The 19578-nt window shown below is 49.2% G+C and overlaps 3 protein-coding genes across 3 annotated transcripts; 2 read left to right on the top strand and 1 right to left on the bottom strand.

Annotated features, from left to right (window-relative positions):
- The first annotated feature begins 122 nt into the window (after positions 1-122).
- DFJ58DRAFT_703960 (uncharacterized protein) lies at positions 123-1369 on the top strand. Its single transcript, XM_041383666.1, has 4 exons — positions 123-338; positions 402-561; positions 648-1093; positions 1168-1369. Exons 1-3 carry the CDS (start codon positions 136-138, stop codon positions 1077-1079), a joined length of 795 nt encoding a protein of 264 aa, XP_041243258.1. The 5' UTR covers positions 123-135; the 3' UTR covers positions 1080-1093; positions 1168-1369.
- A 978-nt stretch (positions 1370-2347) lies between these two features.
- DFJ58DRAFT_416192 (uncharacterized protein) lies at positions 2348-4672 on the bottom strand. Its single transcript, XM_041380288.1, has 3 exons — positions 4216-4672; positions 3733-4154; positions 2348-3672 (listed from the first exon to the last, which is right to left on the bottom strand). The coding sequence occupies exons 1-3, from the start codon at positions 4562-4564 to the stop codon at positions 2371-2373; spliced, it is 2073 nt and encodes a 690-aa protein (XP_041243257.1). The 5' UTR covers positions 4565-4672; the 3' UTR covers positions 2348-2370.
- Positions 4673-15500: 10828 nt separating this feature from the next.
- DFJ58DRAFT_746152 (uncharacterized protein) lies at positions 15501-17082 on the top strand (the record flags this gene model as incomplete). Its single annotated transcript, XM_041387441.1, has 3 exons — positions 15501-16230; positions 16287-16327; positions 16407-17082. Exons 1-3 carry the CDS (start codon positions 15751-15753, stop codon positions 17080-17082), a joined length of 1197 nt encoding a protein of 398 aa, XP_041243256.1. The 5' UTR covers positions 15501-15750.
- Positions 17083-19578: the final 2496 nt, after the last annotated feature.

Below are 19578 nucleotides of genomic sequence, written 5' to 3'. Positions count from 1 at the left end.
TCTAAGTTTGAGGGGGCAGTATTGAGTTGCATCAAAGTCCGATCCCTCAGGCCAGCTTCTTTCTCGCTTACGTAAGATTTTCTCAAGGAACAAAAGTTTACCAAAACCAACCAAACTTACAACCAACCACCAACCATGGTCGTCGAGACTCAGAAAACGCTTAGCACAGGGACTTTGAATCTGCGTTTCATGCAAAATACTCGGAGAGCACAACAGTTATCCGGTGTCGATGTCGAGCTCGAGAAAGCGCACGTTAAAGATGAGGCCGAATGGGAAGTGGCGCCTGAAATTCGTAAAGCCTGGGGATTGGTAGATGGAGCTCGGTCCAACTCAGATTCGTGAGTTGCGCGTAATTGGATTTTCTGTCCTTTTGGCTTTAGCGAACTTTTTGCAATGTACAGAAATGACGATCTGTATGAGAGATCGTACATGCCTTTCCTATTTCCTTCTGTTTCTGAAACGGCTGGTGTTGGGGAAGGAAATGGAATTGCATCGTCATCGACGTCTCTTAGTGGCGTCCAACCCCACGGCCGTCGCAAATTTAATAAAAACGGGGAAGAGGTGAGCACATATCCGCGATACCCCCCAGGGTTATATCCCCTTGAAGCATAAAGAACCTTGTTCATTGAAACGTTCCTTATCGTTAGTCATCCAAACCTCCAGAAGTGCGGTCCGCAGTTGCAGCAGTAGCAGACGTCCAACCTGATGAAACGCGGAAAATCAAGATCAAATCGATATCCAGCTCAACTAACAGTATTTTATCCGCCAAGCCATCAAAGAAGCTCAAGGACCCGGCGAGTCGGGTGATATACGACAACAGCAACGTTGGCGTTGACCTTCGCTCAGGCTCCTTATCTTCAAACCGCACGTCAGCACCGAAGTCAGCCAATACCAGTGGCAGTAACGCGTTCATGAAGCCCGCTGGCGTAGATGATCCTTCTCCTTCGAGCAGGGATGCACCCTCATCTCCAGCTTCTACCTCTTTCGCACGAAAGGGGAAGAGAAGACAGGAGCAGGATAACGCAGAAGTCGAAACCACGGGACTGAAGAAGAAGAAAACATTGTCATTCGTCGAGTGATCGGACCGTTGGAAGTACGTGTATGTCATGATCGCCCCCTTGGCACTCGCGCATGCTTTGCTTTTCTGCTACTCCTGGGCGCAATTAGTCCGCATGAGCTCCCAGTCCATGTGGCTATACACGGAGCATATGCACAGGTCATCACTATCGTATGTTCGCTCAGAATATCGATATCAATCAGCACCATATTTGCTCGATGTTCCACGCTTTCAATCCTAGAGTTCGGAATGTGGTTATTGTCATGCCTACTTATAAAAAATTCTTATCGCATGCGAATTGCATTGCTGGAGCGACGTCTTACTGGACGATGCTGACATGATCAATCACCAATCAGATGAGTTCGGGAGCTTAGAAATGAATGGGTGAGGAAATTTTCATATGTGAGATGGCTCATCTGATGAGACTCGACGTGCTACATGTTGTGAACCACGTGGAGCAGTGCCTTGAGTTTGAGAATACGGCTCTATTCATGAGAAAGGTAAGACGTGAGAAGTGCTGCGCTTGGCTCCCCTGCAGGCTTTCCAGGCCAGGGGCGTCAAGCTGGATTGAATCTTGACTTCCCTTGCTCGAGTCACGGGTGGAATCTCATTTTGGACGCTATTGTATAGCCTCACTCCGCGGCGCAACGGTATGGCAGAAAGTGTCAGCTCAGTTGCTTCCGGTCGTCGCCTGCGCGATGCGGCAAGTCCACTAACTCGAAGTAACTTCTCGACCGGCGGGAAACAGGTCCGGCTAATATTATTATCAAGTCGCGCCCAGAGACTCGAACACAGAATCAGAAATAGCAGCCGGACACGCCGCTCCCAAGTGAAACAGATCCTACGTGTACACACTCGTATGGCACGATCTTCACCGTCCAGTCTCAGTAACACCGCTCGTTTTTCTAGATGTGGCTTCTATTCCTTCCGCCGTCGTCGGTGCCGGGAAATTATCGATGATCCACCGTATGGCATTCCCGGAACCGGAACCTTGGTCATCTACTATCTTGAGCCTACGTCCCGTTTCATATCTGGTTGTACGAGATAGCTGCATGGGGTATAGCTTATCTCATGGTCGTGATTGGTTCAGGGCATACGACTAGTACACTGTCCAGACATCCATTGCACATTTGCTGAGCTATAGCACTACATTCAAAAATAGGTCGACAGGATTAATATCATCGTCGAGACCTCGTTATATTTGTGCTGTCCGTACTTGTGTAGATGAGATGCAGATAGCGATGCTAGATTGTGACAGATTGAGATAATGATGATCCGGTAATGATATGATGCTGCACTTAGCCGCATGTGCGCTAGGATGATAATGTAGTGCTATTAGCTTCTCGGGTATAGTGAAATCGACTGTACGAAGGCAGACTTGTCGTCATCTTCGCCTCTAACTCGCCCCGCTCATTGACTCCGACGCCAGGTCCAGAACCACCTATCCCCAAATCACTCGACACAGAAAAATAAGCAGAAGCAGTCCCAAGCGAGTTGTTCTTGCTCAACGTAGACACCATAGACGGCGCCCACTCAATAGACGAACGCGGAGATGCAGACGCATGCCTCTCGGAAACTGAAACTCTCGAGAAGCGCGAGCGAGCCATCGACAGTGCAGCTTCTCGAGACCCGAATGACTCGATGGTAGGCATCCGCTGTACGAAACCGCCCATTATGGGTATCAGTTCGTCTTCTTCACCGTCACATGATTCTATGGTCGTTGGCGACGTTCTGGACTCGATGCTGTCTGCCCGCGCTACGACTGCCGCGGATGATCGGGGTTGTTGGGTAAGGATGTTATTAGCGTTAGCATTAGCCGGCGGTGCAGGGTTGTAGATTTCCAGGTAGGGGTATGCTGGTTCCGAGGCCCCGTATCCGTAAGAATAGGCAAAGTTAGAGTCAGAATCTCGGCCACCTAGCTCCGAGTCCATCGCCAGTGGACCCACATAATCAGTCCCGATCCCGCGGCCCTCCATCCGAGACACACCCTGACCTTCAGTGACGCCCACGAAGTGGTCTGACTCTGAATCAACCCGCGATGAGGCACCAGGACCGAGACCAAGACCGGCGGCATACACTTTCGTGCACTCCTCCCAGGCACCGGGTAATGTATTCGCATTCAGCAAGATATGTTCACTCGGGATAGTAATACGGTTCTTCCGGCGAAGCGTGCGGGGTGAGGGTGTCTCGGAAAGACTATTGTGCCTTGGATGGTCTTTTGTCGATATCCGCAGATTTTTCCAATTTCGCCATATCGGGTTGGAAGTTCGAGGTGCGGGGTTGGATGATTGTATGTGTGTGGCTTGGGTGCTTAGATGGGAGTAGGAGTGACAATGGGAGGGGGAAGGGGGGATGGAAGGCGCGAGGGTGATGGTTGAATTAGTGAGTGCTAACGTCGAGTTAGACCTTCCTAGTGCAGCTCGAGTCTGCATTAGCTTGCTGAAGTGCGTTCTTGATGGTGATGGGTCGAGAGTAGATACAGGTGAATCGATAGTGGATACAGGCGAGTTTACGACACCCTCCGAGGTCATTAATGGAGGGTAGTACATCTCTCTGGCATATCTCGAAGGATGTCTGGCTTCGGAATACGCTCTGAGGAAGTAAAGGTACAACAACTGCATGAAAAGAATGCTCGTCAATCAGAAACACGATCGAAACTCGAAAATGAGACTCACCACCGTAATCAAAGTAACAATAACCCTTAAGGACGCAACGATCGTCCAAGCTGCAAGACCCGCAGTACGACATTGGTTCGCTGCCGAATCCCCAGCGATCGCAACCGTCGCCGACCACGAGACATCCATGTCCCATCCACATCTATCCACAGGCCTCCACACCAAAACAAACACAAGATTCGCGATCGCCGTCCCAAGTATCAACACAACAAAACACCCTTTTAAGACTATCCTCGCAGAACGAACGAATCTATCTCGATCGTTAGGAAGAAGCGGTATAAACAGTGTCACCACCACTCCCGCAACACTAATCCCAGAAGTAACGCATAGCACGAGCGCAAGCGTGCGTATTGGTACATCGCTCGTAAAAGCCGTTTGAAATGCGAGGGAATAGCGAATCGTGCAATATATAGCCCATATACCTGTTAAACCGAAAGGCCATCAGCATTAGCCCAAGACGCACAGATCGAGGATGGGGCATACCAAAAACAACTTCAAAAACCCCACATATCCACTTTAAACGACGTAGTTTTGCTTTTATGAACCGGTCTTCGAGGCTTTTACATTCTGCTGCTGTTATTGGGTCTCCTGTGAGGTCAAGACCGAGGTCCCAATGTCGTGGACCGTCTGGGTGGAGTGGCTGGCGTGAGAGTAGGTCGTGGTAGGTGGGGGAATTGTAGGTTGGGGATGTAGGATCGTGCGACTGTTCTTGGACTGTCGTGAGCGAAAGAGTACGCGTGTGCGTACGTGTCACGGGAGCGGGCATAGGCGTAGCATTGACGAATCGTTTGTCTGATGTGAAAAGTGCATTGTGCAGATCAAGCGCAGTCATGCGTGAAAGTTGTGAACAACAACCAAACCGAGAAATTTCGTTCAAGTTATCAATGAAAAAAAACAAGGTTGGCTTCGATGGCTTGGTTAAATTCAGGCGTGATTCTTGGAGACGCTAAATTAATTGGTCCATAGAGCCTCGCTTTGAGCCTTCCATCATCAGGGTCTAGGCGCCAGGCAATTGATTGTGGCACAAGCGACTTACCTAAATTACTTTACTTATCTGCTTCAAGGACTGACCACATTGTAAATCTAATCGGTTCACTTCGCACGATGGGGAGCATCGCACGACGGACAGTGGAGGATAAGAACAGCCTAAGATTCAGGTTAACGTTCAAGTTCAGAAATGGACTAGTACTTACTTACTCTAGCGCTACCCGAGGAGGCTCTTCAGAATTAGAATCAATAAAGGTTCGTCATAGTACGCAATCACATTAATAACGTCACTTACTTATTCCCTTCTGTTCCCGTTAACCAAAATCGCGTTAAGTATCAGACAAACCAATCGTCCGATATCACTAGTGTGGTGTGTGGTAAAGCAAAGTTGCCAATTCCATTCCGACTATATGTACCGTTACAATCCACGAACCGCATTGCTCGAATTCAACGCTAGACCAAAGCTGTTCGGTTAGCTCATGGGCATTCACAATGCATGGTGATCGGTTCGGCTTCGCGCGATGGGCAGTGGATGAGCACAAGAAATGTAAAATAGATTCAGGTTCAAGTTCAGAGACAGAGCTGCCGTAGCTTACTCTAGCCGAGTTGGTTCGGCCGAATATTTTCCGTCAGCATCGAGGCTGCTGCAGTCCCACGACTCCCATCCGCTTTTGAAGGTTCGGATTTACCCTACCCTGCATCATGACACCAGGCTACGAATCCTGGTAAAAAGATGAGCTGATCGCGCGTCTCAGAGAGCTGGAGGTGAACAACTTGAAGCACGCCAAGTCAACTCGCTCACCAACATCTAAAAAACCATTCCATTTTTCGTCCCACCCAAAGCGCATTGCGCAAGATCGCTATCAAGTTTTTTTATTCGACTTGGGAGTACAATGGGCTGGCATATCAAAGTGGTCCGACGCGTCTTCCGACGGTCGAGGATGTCTTGTTTAAAGCCTTTGTAAAGGCAAGGCTATTGACGAAACTGGCGGCTTGGATGCTGTGGATGGTAGAAATGCGGCAGGACAGATCGAGGAGTGAGCGCTGCTGGTCAAGTAGTTTCGTTATGGGTCCGAAGTGCTCTCCCTGCCGAAACTTCTTCCAAAGTAACTTCATCATCGTCCGAGGAGGACCTATCCGCGGTCGGACCGCGGAGGACACTCCCCAAAACACCTCACTCCGGACTTCTACGAAACATGAGCTCCGCTACGTGGAGGAAGCTTTCCTGGGCACGACAATGTTGCTAGAAGAGTTGCATCGGAGATCCGCGAGCACCTCTACGGGCACCATAAGAGCGCAGCCTGGTAGCAGCGTCATTGAAAGCGCGCTGAAAAGGAAACCCCATGCCAGACGTTACGTGCTATTCCGTTTTCTACTGAACGAGATAGCCTAATGATACTCATCCATATATGTATATCTCATCGTCCACGTACTTTACATCTTATCCCTTTACCGCATCATCAATCATACGCTTTTCCATGTTACTGATCGTCTATTTAGTGAAGGTCCTCTAACCGGCTGCGCGGCGGCTGCATGTCGAAAGGTCCATCGTTCCCATGGCATGAGTAAGTCTCGTGCTGCGAAGGTTCCATTCTTCCTTTGGCAATGCAGATAGCAACCAGGAAGGAGGAGGCCAGACGTGCATGAGGGTGTACCATCGAGTTGGGTGAGTATGTAGAGTGCAGTATGTCCTCGCAAGCTTCACGCTATCGTGAGTTCTACGAAATAATTTAATTTGTGTAGCACGCACCAACTAGTATTCACCCTTCGAAGCCAACCAAACGTCATGATTTGACACTCCATTTGTCCCTCATGTGATGCTTGGGCGCTTCAGCTACACAGCCTATGGTACAGCATGTACAACAACGTACCAGGAAGCAGTGTAACTCTGACTTGACCAAAACAACCATTATTCCCTGTTGCCTGCCCACCGCTTCTGAGAGACCTCGTAAGTGATTTTGAAATTTGACAGATGAAAGCTGAGATGGCGCTGCACTCCGTAGTCGGAATTCTGAAGCATGGCTTCACCGACCGCTAAAATGAAAGAAACATCAGCGATAACGCCTCACCAGAAATATGAAGGACACACCGATTGGGTCAACGACGTCATACATTTGCCAGGTGGACATCATATCATTACTTGTTCAAGGGACGGCTCGATGCGAGTGTGGAACTTGGAAAGCGGGAAACAGATAGGAGAAGACTGGAGAGACGGAGAACGTGCAGTGAGCAGCATAGCGTTGTCTCCGGACGGGAAGAAAGTCGGTTAGCGGGAGTAGGGATGGTGCAGTGAGGTTGTGGGACATCGACACATGCAAAGTCATCGCGAAATGGATGGGTCACACAAAGCTCGTGGTGTCTGTCTACTGGAGTCGAGATGGTCAGCGAGTGTTAAGCGGATCTACCGATGGGACTGCCAGGCAATGGGACGTGGAAAGCGGAGAAACAATCCTCGAGCCGATCGAGACTGGGCACAACCAGGTGTTGGCAGTTGTCTATTCACCAGACACAACCTTGATTGCGACTAGTGGATCGAATGTGCCCGCGACTAATGGACATGGAAACTGCTTAGTCAAAATCTGGGACGCAATGACAGGCGAGCTTGTCGCAACTCTCAAAGGACACACAATCGCAGTGCGTTGCTTGGCTTGGGCCGCAGACGGAAAAACGCTCATTTCCGGGTCATACGATCATTCGATTAGGACATGGAATATCACCAAATGGGAGCCAAACGCGGTTCTAGATGAACACACTGCCTTTGTCTTCGCCCTTGCAATATCACCGAATGACCGGATCCTCGCAAGCGCATCGTACGACGGTACAGCGCGATTGTGGAACCTCGAGAACGGCCAGCCTATCAGCTCCTCCCTCCAGCACGCAAAGCCAGTGAACTGTGTATCATTTTCCGCGGATGGAAAACAACTAGCCACTGGGTGCAATGACAAAAGTGCATACTCGTGGGATGTTGCTGCGATTGTTAATGAAGCCGGCCTCGATGACTTTCTTTCGGATTCAAAGGTAAGTTGACGGGCATGTCTTATTGTATTACGTTTTCACAACTGAACGCGCTCTGCCAGGGAGGTGAAACAGCAACAGAAAACGAGACTATTGCACTCTAAGAACTCTACTGCAGGCAGCTCGCAGCCTCCCAAGCCCAACGTCGCTAAGCCATTTTCGCAACCACAGGCAGCTGACTCTCCGTCGTCCACCACACGGTCCACACCTGCCATCGGCGATGCTACCACAGCTACTAGTACAACTTCAACGCCCTCCCGCCCTGATATAATGATAAGACAGGCTGGACTCTGGACTCGCTTCTGGCTACTTATCTGTTGTACGTCTGCTGAGCATACTGATGGTCATCATTAATATATGATTTTCCTCGGCGGTGCACTACTTTTTCCAGTTTGATTTGGATGTATATATATTCATTGATGTGCTCTGCCAATTCATGCTCATTGCTACTCGCTCGCTCTGTTACATGACTGATAAAGTTTTGGAATCATTCTTTTGTACGATACCACTTCATCTCGCTTCACCACATGTTCATTTCGCGCGCTACTTGAGTATGTTAAAGGCTTGTCTTTGCTGTTGCATATATCTTTTGCACCGTTCTCTCCCTATACTGACATGTTTGACGCGTGTCTCGACCGTTGCGATGTTCGAACATTCCTGTAAACCAGCGGTTTCCGGACGTTGTCGGCTCTAAATAGCTTGACTTTTTTTTTAAAAAAAAAACAATAAAGTTATGCCGAAGTATAGAAGCAGGTTTTACACCACGATGTTCGCAACGGGGTTCTGCATAAGTCTACGGTGTATGACTGTAAATACATACCGATTTCTGTTGAGGTTGCCTTAGTGTACTGAGAAGCAACAGCCGTCCTGCTTGCCACGAGATACGAGACAAATTATGGAGAAATCGAATTTTCACTCCTGGCCGCGCTCGCAAGTGCTCTTCCTCTCAAGTGGGTGATGTAAGAAAGTTTAATGTGTGCTGCTGCAAGCATCTCTAGAGCTCTCGCACCAACGGAAGCTTTCTTCATTGTGACTCTCTGAGACAGAAAAAAATAAGTACTTGACCACGAGGAGTATTTACGCACAAGAGTGAATGCCGTCTCCAACACACGGATCCAAAGAGTTCCTTAAACTCCGGATGCGTCCGGACATCCCGACTGCATCAAGGTGTCTCACCGTGCATTTATTGATCTGTGGAATGCGACGTGTGGGTGTAAGCGCAACAGAACGACATGAACAAGAGTTGGAGAGACCGATGTATACTCATGCTTTATATCACCAATTCTTTCGTCCACTGCACATACTCTACCTTTAACGTCGCTTACGGGTCCGAAAACGTATACGTCTGGTGTATTATTGGTTTATTTGCTGAAAGCGCGGGTGCTTTGACATAGTGCTGGGCTTTTCCTCGGCCTTTCCTCATCCTCGTGGTTTCGAATTCGCTAAATGCAACATCACCTCTCTCGCCCGTCTCACCACCCGTGAATGATGTGCATGTGAGAAGATACTGGGGCGGTTTCCGGGGTGTTGGGTCGTCTGGGCGGGGTGAACGAGTAGCGGGGGTGATGGGTGTTATGTAGATTGTGGGCGATGTAGCGGTGGGCGACGGAAGAGTCCTTCCGAATATTAGTAGTTGCGGAACCATCTACAAATGATAATCAGTCTAGATCAGATGAAAGATTAAATAAGTGGATGCACCTGTATCTCCCAAGGTGACACGCACACCTATTTTCGTCCAGCCATCAGGAGAGACGTGATAGGTACTATCAGAGGATGTTTTCAAAGTAGATACGAGAGAGTGTGACGAATGAATAGACGTACCTGTGAGATTTGAATGGGGTAACTGAAAATGCTGTGTATGGCTCGTACGGGCAAACGATGAAGGCAGAAGATGTTATAACGAAATGGAGAATGCAGATCTGAATGCAGGAACTGGAGTAACGGATGTGATGATCATATCATGTATTGGAAATGTTGATTGAGAGAGTCACGAGATGTGACCCGAGGCAGATGATTATTGGGCGCTTCAGCTGCACAGCCTATGCTATGTATAAGCTGTGGAGCGAACACGAGGATAAAGCATGTAAAAACGCATCTGGAAGCAGTGAAAGTCAACTCGGACTTGACAGAAACGCCCATTGTGCCCTTCTCTCCGCCTGTCGTTGTTATCCTCGTAAGTGACGATTCTGGAATCTGATCGATGAAGCTGAGATGGCGCTGCACTCCGTAGAGGTTCTGTAGCATGGCTTCATCCAACCCTAAAACGAAAGAGATGTCAGTGACAAGCACACCGCCAGAAATTTGAGGGACACACTAAGCCTGTATGGGACGTCATACACCTGCCAGGTGGACAGCGGATCATTACTTGTTCACACGACGGCTCGCTGCGGGTATGGAACTTGAAGAGCGGGAAACAGATAGGAGAGGACTGGCGGGATGGAGAAGGTACAGTGAAGAGCATAGCGTTGTCTCCGGACGGGAAGAAAGTGGTTAGCGGGAGTGATGATGATGCAGTGAGGTTGTGGGACATCGACACTTGCAAAGCCATCACTAGATGGACGGGGCACACAAACGAAGTGTGGTCTGTCTGCTGGAGTCTAGATGGTCAGAGAGTGTTAAGCGCATCCCTCGATGGGACTGCAAGGCAATGGGCCGTGAAAAGCGGAGAAACCATTGCATCGATCAAGACAGGACACAATCAAGTGTGGGCAGCCGTCTATTCACCAGACATGTCCTTGATTGCAACTGTTGGACGTGACGAGCCCCGGACTGGAAAACTCGACTTCTCAATTCAAATCTGGGCCGCGAAGACAGGCAAACTTGTCGCAACTCTCAAAGGACACACGGACTGTGTGCGTTGCCTTGGCTTGGACCAAGGACCTAAAAACGCTTATCTCCGGGTCATATGATCACTCCTATTAGGACATGGGATACAGCCAAGTGGGAGCAAACCGCGGTTCTGGTTGAGCACACTGACAGTTGTTTTTGCCATTGCAATATCACCGAATGGCCGCATCCTCGCAAGCGCATCGGGTGACAAAACAGCGCGATTGTGGAACCTTGACAATGGACAACCCATCAGTTCGCCCCTCCAGCATGCAGAGCAAGTGAACTGCGTGTCGTTTTCCGCGGATGGAAAGCTACTAGCCACCGGTTGTGATGACAAAAACGCGTACTCGTGGGATCTTGCTGCAATTGTTAGAGAAGCCGGCCTTGACGAACTTCAAAGGTGAGCTGGTAGTCTCATTTTATCACGTTCTCACAACTGAAGTACTGAACTACGGACGATCATCATTAGATCTTGTCATGCTTCACGACTCGCATTGCATTTCCATCCCTCGACGGGCTCTCGTTGACATACTTTACCACTCCCTCTGATGTATTTCGAGCTGTTCTTTATATACGATACGGATACCAGACTCCTCGCCACCTCTGTCTGCAATGTATACTACCCACACATTTTTTGCAGCTGAAAAATTGCCGTTGCAACTTGTGACGAGCGTGTATACAATTCTAACTCCAACATATCCTCAACGTTTCAATCGTTGCATGACCATTAACAATCTAATACATGAGCAGAAAAAGACTCGTCTGTAATGATCAAGTCAGGCTCGACACCAAAGCATCAAATGACAAAAGTCAACGGTGCCATCACACGCAGCGTGATGTCAATCGTCGAAACCAGATACCATGGATTCGAGAATCAGGAATGCCAGATATCGATGCATGCGAACAGAGATCAACTGAGCACTTGCTTCTTAACCTGTCCGGCCAGCTAAAAACGAAAATGGTGTTGTCACAAACGAACGATCAACTGACATCAGAATTCATTAACATTAGTGTGTTGTTGTGTGAAAACAAAAATGAAAACAAATGCCATTTCATCCCACCCCAAGTATGATCCCTACCTCACGCATCGCATCGCACTACGACTTCAGTCTTACTCAACTCCCCCCACGCGTCAATCCAAAATTTGACTCCTTCTCTCCTTACGTCGCTCTAATCCCTCCCAAGAACCCGAAATGATTGCGTTTCTGCACAGCTGAAAAAGCACCATCGCAGCTTGTTGCGAACATATATAAAATCCTAGTTTTATCCCAACATCAACAACCCAATCCAATCTCATGCGGGAGTGAAAGGAAGGGAAGGAATGAAGGAGTCAGGATCAGACTCGCCTAACAACATTCTCCTGAAACTGTTCATCCTTTTTCACTTCGCCATCAACGCCGAACGGGACAGGTTCGACTAAGGCTGATATCAATGCATTGAGCAAAGACCTCTCTTATCCCTCCACCTGAATCGCAGCGAGCGTGAGAGTAGACGTAGAGACGGACGACGGATCAGAGAGCATCGAAGCATGGGTGGTGCGGTTTCTGAGGTTCATTAGTGATCAGGTACTACTGTCACCCATATCCAATTCTCGATGCACGAAACAGAATCTGTCTGTTTGGAATCGCGGTTTCCAGCACCTCATCTCAATCGCCGGGCGGTATATGATGTAGCTGGGCGAGAAGAATGAAGTGCGTTGCAGGGAATGTCCCTTAGCCGCTTGTTCGTAAACTGTTGCTGATATGATGTACGTGCTTGTTGGAGGTAAAAGATGGCTCCAAGCAATGAGCTTGAGAGAATGTTCCAGAGCCAATTAGATAACCAGTACTAGCATATAGGCAACGCACCTCACTGAAATGCTAATTCATCGTCACATTCAACATCAGCTGATATTGAGAACGCATGAGAGCGCTTCGCAGCGAACTGCCTCACATCTTCCCCAGTGGTTGAGAACTAGGTAATGGAGGCCACATGTAATGTGACCCTGTGACGCCCGGGCGCTTCAGCTGCACGGCCTATGCTGTAATAGCTATGAAATGAACACGAGGATACAGCATGTACACTAACGTAACAGGAAGCAGTGTATTCAACTTTGACTTGACCCAAACAACCATTATTCCCTGTTGCCCCCATCGCTTCTGAGAGACCTCGTGAGTGATGATTTGAAATTTGACGGATGAAAGCTGAGATGGCTCTGTACTACGTAGTCGGAATTCTGAGGCATGGCTTCACCAACCGCTAAAACGAAAGAAACATCAACGATAACGCCTCGCCAGAAATTTCGAAGGACACACTGATCCTATCTGGGGTGTCATACACCTCCTAGGCGGACAGCGGATCATCACTTGTTCATTGGATGACTCGTTGCGAGTATGGAAGCTTGAAGAAGCGGGAAACAGATAGGAGAAGACTGGAGAGACGGAGAAAGTAGAGTGGAGAGCATAGAGTTGTCTTCGGGCTGGAAGAAAGTGATTAGCGGGAGCTAAGATAGGAGATGACCGGAGGGATGGAAACAGTGGGGTATTGACTATAACGTCGTCTCCGGACGGGACGAAAGTGGTTAGCGGGATGTGAGGATGGTGCTAGTGAGGATGTGGGACATCAACACATGCAAGCTCATCGCTAAATGGACGGGGCACACAAACTGTGTGGTGTCTGTCTGCTGGAGTCAGAGATGGTCGGAGAGTGTTAAGCGGATCTAACGATGGCACTGCAAGGCAATGGCACGTGGAAAGACGGGGACGAGGACAGTGGACGAAGAAACCATACTTGCATCGATCAAGACAGGACACGAAGAAGTGTGGGCAGTCGTCTATTCACCAGACATGGCCTGGATTGCGACTGGTGGACGAGATGGGCCCTGGCCTGGAAAACGCAAGTCCTCAATTCAAATCTGGGACACAAAGACAGGCGAACTTGTCGCAACTCTCAAAGGACACATGGACTGGGTGCGCTGTCTGGCTTGGACCAAGGACGGAAAAACGCTTGTCTCCGGGTCATACGATTACTCCATTAGGACATGGAATACCGAAACATGGCAGCAAACCGCGGTTCTGGATGAGCACACTTCTGCTGTCATAGCCATTGCAATATCTCCGAATGGCCGCATCCTCGCAAGTGCATCATCGGACAAGACATGCGCGATTGTGGAAGCTTGACAATGGACAACCCATCAGTTCGCCCCTCCAGCACGCAGAGAAAGTGAACTGCGTGTCGTTTTCCGCGCGTGGAAGGCTACTAGCAACTGGCTGCGATGACAAAAACGCGTACTCATGGGATGTTGTTGCGATTGTTAGAGAAGCCGGCCTTCACGAACTTCTTTCGCATCCAAAGGTGAGCTGATAGTCTCATTTTATCACATTCTCACAACTGAACTCGCTCTGCTAGGTCAACAAGTCGGCACTCCATGTACGTGACACTCATTCAAAAATCTCATTTTGTTCAACATGTACACTCTAGGCTAATGCTACACGACCTCCGGTCCAGCAACGCCCTGCCTGCTGGTCGTGTACCTCATGGTTTCTTCGATGGAGTCCCACCAGCTCATGTATGTCATCACTATCACTTTGAGTACTATTCTGACCTCCGCGGTTTCAGACCTCAGCGCCACCAGAAACCACACTTCTCGGGCGTTTATTCCATCGCAGCCCCTCCAGTGCCCATGATACGTCACCATCCCCCCCTCTCGATTGGGCTCGAAACCTTTTCAAACTGCGCAGACAAAGTGGTGAAGAAGTTGAGTTGCAAGGGCGCAGCTCCGCAGATGTCGAGGTCCCATATGCGAAGGGCAAACGTGTATGTTATCTCTACTTCTCAGGCGTTCACCTCGACCTGATATCACATAGAGAAACCCTTCAAAGAGGGTGGTTGCGTTAGCGAATCAGAAACAGAAAACGAAAGCGTTGCACTCGAAGAACTCTACTTCGGGCAGCTCACAGCCTCCCAAGCCCAATGTCACTAAGCCATCTTCGCAACCACAGGCTTCGTCGTCCACCACACCTGCTGCCGGTGACGCTACCACAACTACAACATCAACACCGCCGTCACGCCGTCATGCAATAATAAAAGATGCTGGACTCTGGACTCGCATTTGGCTCTTTCTCGGTTGTCTCTCTCCTGAATATACGGACGATCATCATTAGATCTTGACATCCTTCATGACTCGCATACCTTTACATCTCTCGGCAGACTCTCGTTGATGTGCTCTTCCACTCTCTGATGTATTTCGAACCGTTCTTGAGTTGACTGACCGGGCGCTTGTGCATGCCGTTGTAGACGCCATCGCCTTTGGGTAGGCAGAGCGATTGCAAACGTGAATATGATCACTTTATCGCTCACACGAGTAACCCAGGCGAAAACAAGTTCATTCATGCAATATCTACTACAATGGAGAAGTAGGACACATCAATACTCATGCAGATCTTCATCACAGACGTCCAATCAATTTCATCGCTCAGTCGCTCACACAATACTGACAGATCGCCCTTAAAGCCAGCCAGCCTAAGGGGCGTTACATTGCTAATTCTTGAAGGATGAGACAAGGATGATGGTCACTCCCGACTTCAAAAACAGACATCCAGCTGCTCTCCTGAGCTGCGGGTACAGCCTGGGTAGATCACAGGGCACAATAAACGACATGTAACATGCGACATTTGGAATGTTTCAGGTCAGATTTACGGCGACTCTTTGATGGACTGGTCACGCCAGAGACTTGTTCCGACATGTTTGGTTTACTTCTCGCCATTTCCGTTTGGTGACTAGTCCTGACTAGTCTCGCCGCTGGCCCGTGGCCCGTGGCCCCCTAGAAACAGCGTCTCCCGCGTCCTCTTTCAGCGATCTTGCGTATGCAGCTGCAGATTGTATCCCTCTCCTTTTCGCGCGACAGTGATACAAAATATGTCAACATGGAGTAAACATTCCTGGACACGATCCTGTTACAAGAAGAGTTGCATTGAAGATCCGCGAGCATGTAGATCTCCATGGGTACCATACGAGCGCAGCCTGGTAACAGCGTCATCGAAAGCACGCTGAAAAGGAAAACCCCATGCCAGACATTGCGTGCCATCCCATATTCTCCTGGACAACAAAATACGAGAATGGACATTTCTGGGATTGATTCATCCATTGCGTCTTCCAACCTAGCGGAGGGAGATCTCAGATAACCCAGATTCTGGACACTGCCAGTCTATGTCAGTGGAGAAGCGAACAGTTAAATATGTGCTTCATGTCTCGGCGTACCCTTCTCCATCAATCCAAATTGCTCACCTGCCAGGCTTTGCGCATATCTCACTCTCTATCATGCCTGCAAATAGTGCCGATAGTGCTACTCCTTCAGCAGCTAAAACCGATCTACAAGGACTTGAACTGGCAGAACATCACTTTGGTCCCTTACTTCGTCCAACTCGTGCCACACAGAGCGCGTGGACCAATTATTCCATCAATCGCCTCCAAACCAATGAAAAGTACCACACAGTTGTCTCAGCATCACGCAAGGGCTCTGAGGAAGACTCTGGGGAATATGAGTACGACGAGTGCTCCAACGAAGTTTGGCTTTTCGACCACGTCAAAGCTTGTGTTTCTCGAATTGAGAAGGAAATGGACATGGAAGACGGCATCCTCCAGAAATGCACCATCATTTTGGCCAACGAAACGGCACCCGACGAGGAGGTGCGTACAACTTGTTAACACTGTATTCCATTGCTGACATCAATGGTAATCGACAGCCGCGCTACATAATCAGGATCTACTCACCCACTGTACCAATGTACATTGATGTGAATTTTCAATGCTACTGCCGTTCGTGGTCGGTCGGAGGTCGAATGGTTCTGCTCTCTCGGGTACAGAATCCAACGCCGTCCATCTGCGACGGCGGCTGATGTACTTGCTATCAAAAAAGTGCTCAGCAAGGGCAGGCCTCCAAATGTGCACACGCGCAATGGGTGGCAGACCTTGTGCTGGGGTTACTATCATGACTCTAATGAAAACTATGGCGAAGATTGGCCCCGCATTGAGTGTGGAAAAGTGGAGTTGGACAAAGATGGGGTGATGGACATTTACGAGGCGTTGTTCGGAGAATTGGAAAAACCTGCTGAAACCGACTCGGAGGCCATGCTCGCATATCGACGATCACTTGTAAGGGGCATGCGGCTGCTCCTGGCCGCTGTCGGTATTTCATACAACGTTGCGTGTACTGATGATGAAAGTGACGGCGGGCCGCATCAATTGATGCTTGAGGGGCCGGGCGACAAGTGGGTTGGGCGGGGGATACGGAACGCATGTGGTTTCCGACTCGCCAGAGATGCAGAAGAAGAGCGGAAGGGTGCCCAGGAACGACCGGAAGAGGCAGAAGGTTATGAGGATGACGACGCGGGCGAGGATGATGATGACGAGGAGGATGATGAGGACGAGGATGATGACGAGGATGATGATGAGGATGATGACGACGAGGATGACGACGACAAGGATGATGACGAGGATGATGACGACGACGAAGGGCTTCTGATGATCATGGACGGGTAGGAGGTGAGGATGAGCAGATCGAGGATGATGATTTTTGAAGTCTACTGGCCTAGTGTTGGAAAGCAGTTGTGTTTCAACGAGTAACAAGTGTGCTAATAACGCATACTTATAATATCGAGACGTTTGCAGCTGGCACCTGTCATGATTTTTTGTGCATGTCAAGTCCGTTTATGCGGATCTACAAGTTACAACGGAGAAGTATGAGAATATATCAGATTGCGCGGGCATCCCTCCACGGGATTATCACAACCTTCTAAGTAAAGTATGAATCAATAAAGGTACATCAAAAGTAGGCGAATATCAGATCATACGAATATCCATCACAGACGTCCAATCCAATCCAGAGCTTGGCATGTGGTATCAAAAAAGGACAGTTTGAAACGTGGCAGAGAGGCAGACTCCATTGATTGGGGCGGTTTTCTGGGTATGGGGTTGTCTAGGTAGGCTGCACGAGCAGCGGGTGTGATGCGTGTTACGTGGATTGTTAGGGATGGAGTGGTGAGCGACAAATGGGACCTTCCGAATATTTGTGGTTGTGGAACCATCTACAGATGATGATCAGTCCAGATCAAATGAAAGATTAAAGAAGTGGATGCACCTGTATCTGTCAAGGCGACACGCACACCTATTTCCGTCCAGCCATCAGGAGAGAGACGCGATAGGGATTATCAGAGGTTTTAAAGTAGACTAGACATGAGAGAGTGTGTCAGATGAATAGACGTACCTGTGAGATTTGAATGGGGTAACTGAAAATGTTGCGTATGGCCCGTATGGGCAAAAGACGAAGGCAGAAGATATTATAACGAAATGAAGAATGTAGACCTGAATGCAGGAAACGGATGTAATTAGTGTGTTGTGTAGTGGAAATGTCGACTGAGAGAGTCACAGGTTGTGACTTGAGGCAGATGATTCTTGGGCGCTTCAGTCGCACAGCCCATGCTGTGTATAAGCTGTGGAGCGAACACGAGGATAAAGCATGTAAAAACGCACCAGGAAGCAGTGAAGTCAACTCGGACTTGACAGAAACGCCCATTGTGCCCTTCTCTCCGCCTGTCGTTATCCTCGTAAGTGATGATTTTGGAATCTGATCGATGAAAGCTGAGATGGCGCTACACTCCGTAGAGGTTCTGTAGCATGGCTTCACCCAACACTAAAACGAAAGAGACGTCCGTGACAACACCCCGCCAGAAATTTGAGGGACACACTGAGCCTGTATGGGGCGTCATACACCTGCCAGGTGGACAGCGGATCATTACTTGTTCACTGGACGGCTCGCTGCGAGCGTGGAACTTGAAGAGCGGAAAACAGATAGGAGAAGACTGGAGAGACGGAGAAAGTCAAGTGAAGAGCATAGCGTTGTCTCCGGACGGGAAGAAAGTGGTTAGCGGGAGTGGGGATGGTGCAGTGAGGCTGTGGGACATTGACACATGCAAGGTCATCGCTAAATGGACGGGGCACACCGGAATAGTGTGATCTGTCTACTGGAGTCGAGATGGTCGGAGAGTGTTAAGCGGATCTGAGGATGGGACTGCAAGGCAATGGGTCGTGGAAAGTGGAGAAACCATACTTGCATCGATCAAGACAGGACACCATCAAGTGTGGGCAGTCGTCTATTCACCAGACATGACCTGGATTGCGACTGGTGGACGTGATGAGCCCTGGCCTGGAGAACTCATCAAATCCTCAATTCAAATCTGGGACGCAAAGACAGGCAAGCTTATCGCAACTCTCAAAGGACACACAGAGGAAGTGCGTTGCCTCGCTTGGACCGCGGACGGAATAACGCTTATCTCTGGGTCATGGGATCGCTCCATTAGGACATGGAATACAACCAAGTGGGAGCAAACCGCGGTTCTGGATGAGCACACTTCTGCTGTCATAGCCATTGCAATATCTCCGAATGGCCGCATCCTCGCAAGTGCATCGTCGGACAAGACAGCGCGATTGTGGAACCTTGACAATGGACAACCCATCAGTTCGCCCCTCCAGCACGCAAGGCAAGTGAACTGCGTGTCATTTTCCGCCGATGGAAAGCTACTAGCCACCGGTTGCAATGACACAAACGCGTACTCATGGGATGTTGTTGCGATTGTTAGAGAAGCCGGCCTTGACAGCCTTCTGTTGGATTCAAAGGTGAGCTGATCGTCTCGTTGTATTACATTCTCACAACTGAACTCGCTCTGCCAGGCTAACAAGTCGGCAGTCCATGTACGTAACACCTTCATTCAAAGAATACTTTAGGGTAATGCTACACGACGTCCAATCCAGCAACGTCCGCTTGCTTCTCAGGTACCCCATGGTTTTTTTGATGGAGTTCCACCAGTTCATGTACGTCATCGTTATGACTTCCATTTTGTTTTGCTGACCTCCGTGTTCTCAGTCCTCTGCACGAAGCCATCCCCACTCAGCACCGCAAGGAAGCACACTTCTCAGGCGTTTTATTCCATCGTAACCGCAGTCCCTCTAGTGCCCATGATACGTCACCGTCCTCTCCTC

Source organism: Suillus subalutaceus (genome assembly GCF_016647625.1).
Source record: "Suillus subalutaceus strain FC151 chromosome Unknown DFJ58scaffold_62, whole genome shotgun sequence".
Lineage (NCBI taxonomy): Eukaryota > Fungi > Basidiomycota > Agaricomycetes > Boletales > Suillaceae > Suillus > Suillus subalutaceus.
The sequence above is the reverse complement of the archived record's forward strand: the minus strand, read 5'-3'. Positions and strand labels throughout refer to the sequence as shown.

Coding starts and splice junctions, on each gene's coding strand:
- DFJ58DRAFT_703960 (XM_041383666.1), top strand. CDS start 136: ATGGTCGTCGAGACTCAGAAAACGCTTAGCACAGGGACTTTGAATCTG. Junction 339..401: donor GCTCGGTCCAACTCAGATTC/GTGAGTTGCGCG, acceptor TGCAATGTACAG/AAATGACGATCTGTATGAGA. Junction 562..647: donor TTAATAAAAACGGGGAAGAG/GTGAGCACATAT, acceptor CCTTATCGTTAG/TCATCCAAACCTCCAGAAGT.
- DFJ58DRAFT_416192 (XM_041380288.1), bottom strand. CDS start 4,564: ATGACTGCGCTTGATCTGCACAATGCACTTTTCACATCAGACAAACGA. Junction 4,155..4,215: donor GGTTTTTGAAGTTGTTTTTG/GTATGCCCCATC, acceptor TCGGTTTAACAG/GTATATGGGCTATATATTGC. Junction 3,673..3,732: donor TTGTTACTTTGATTACGGTG/GTGAGTCTCATT, acceptor CTTTTCATGCAG/TTGTTGTACCTTTACTTCCT.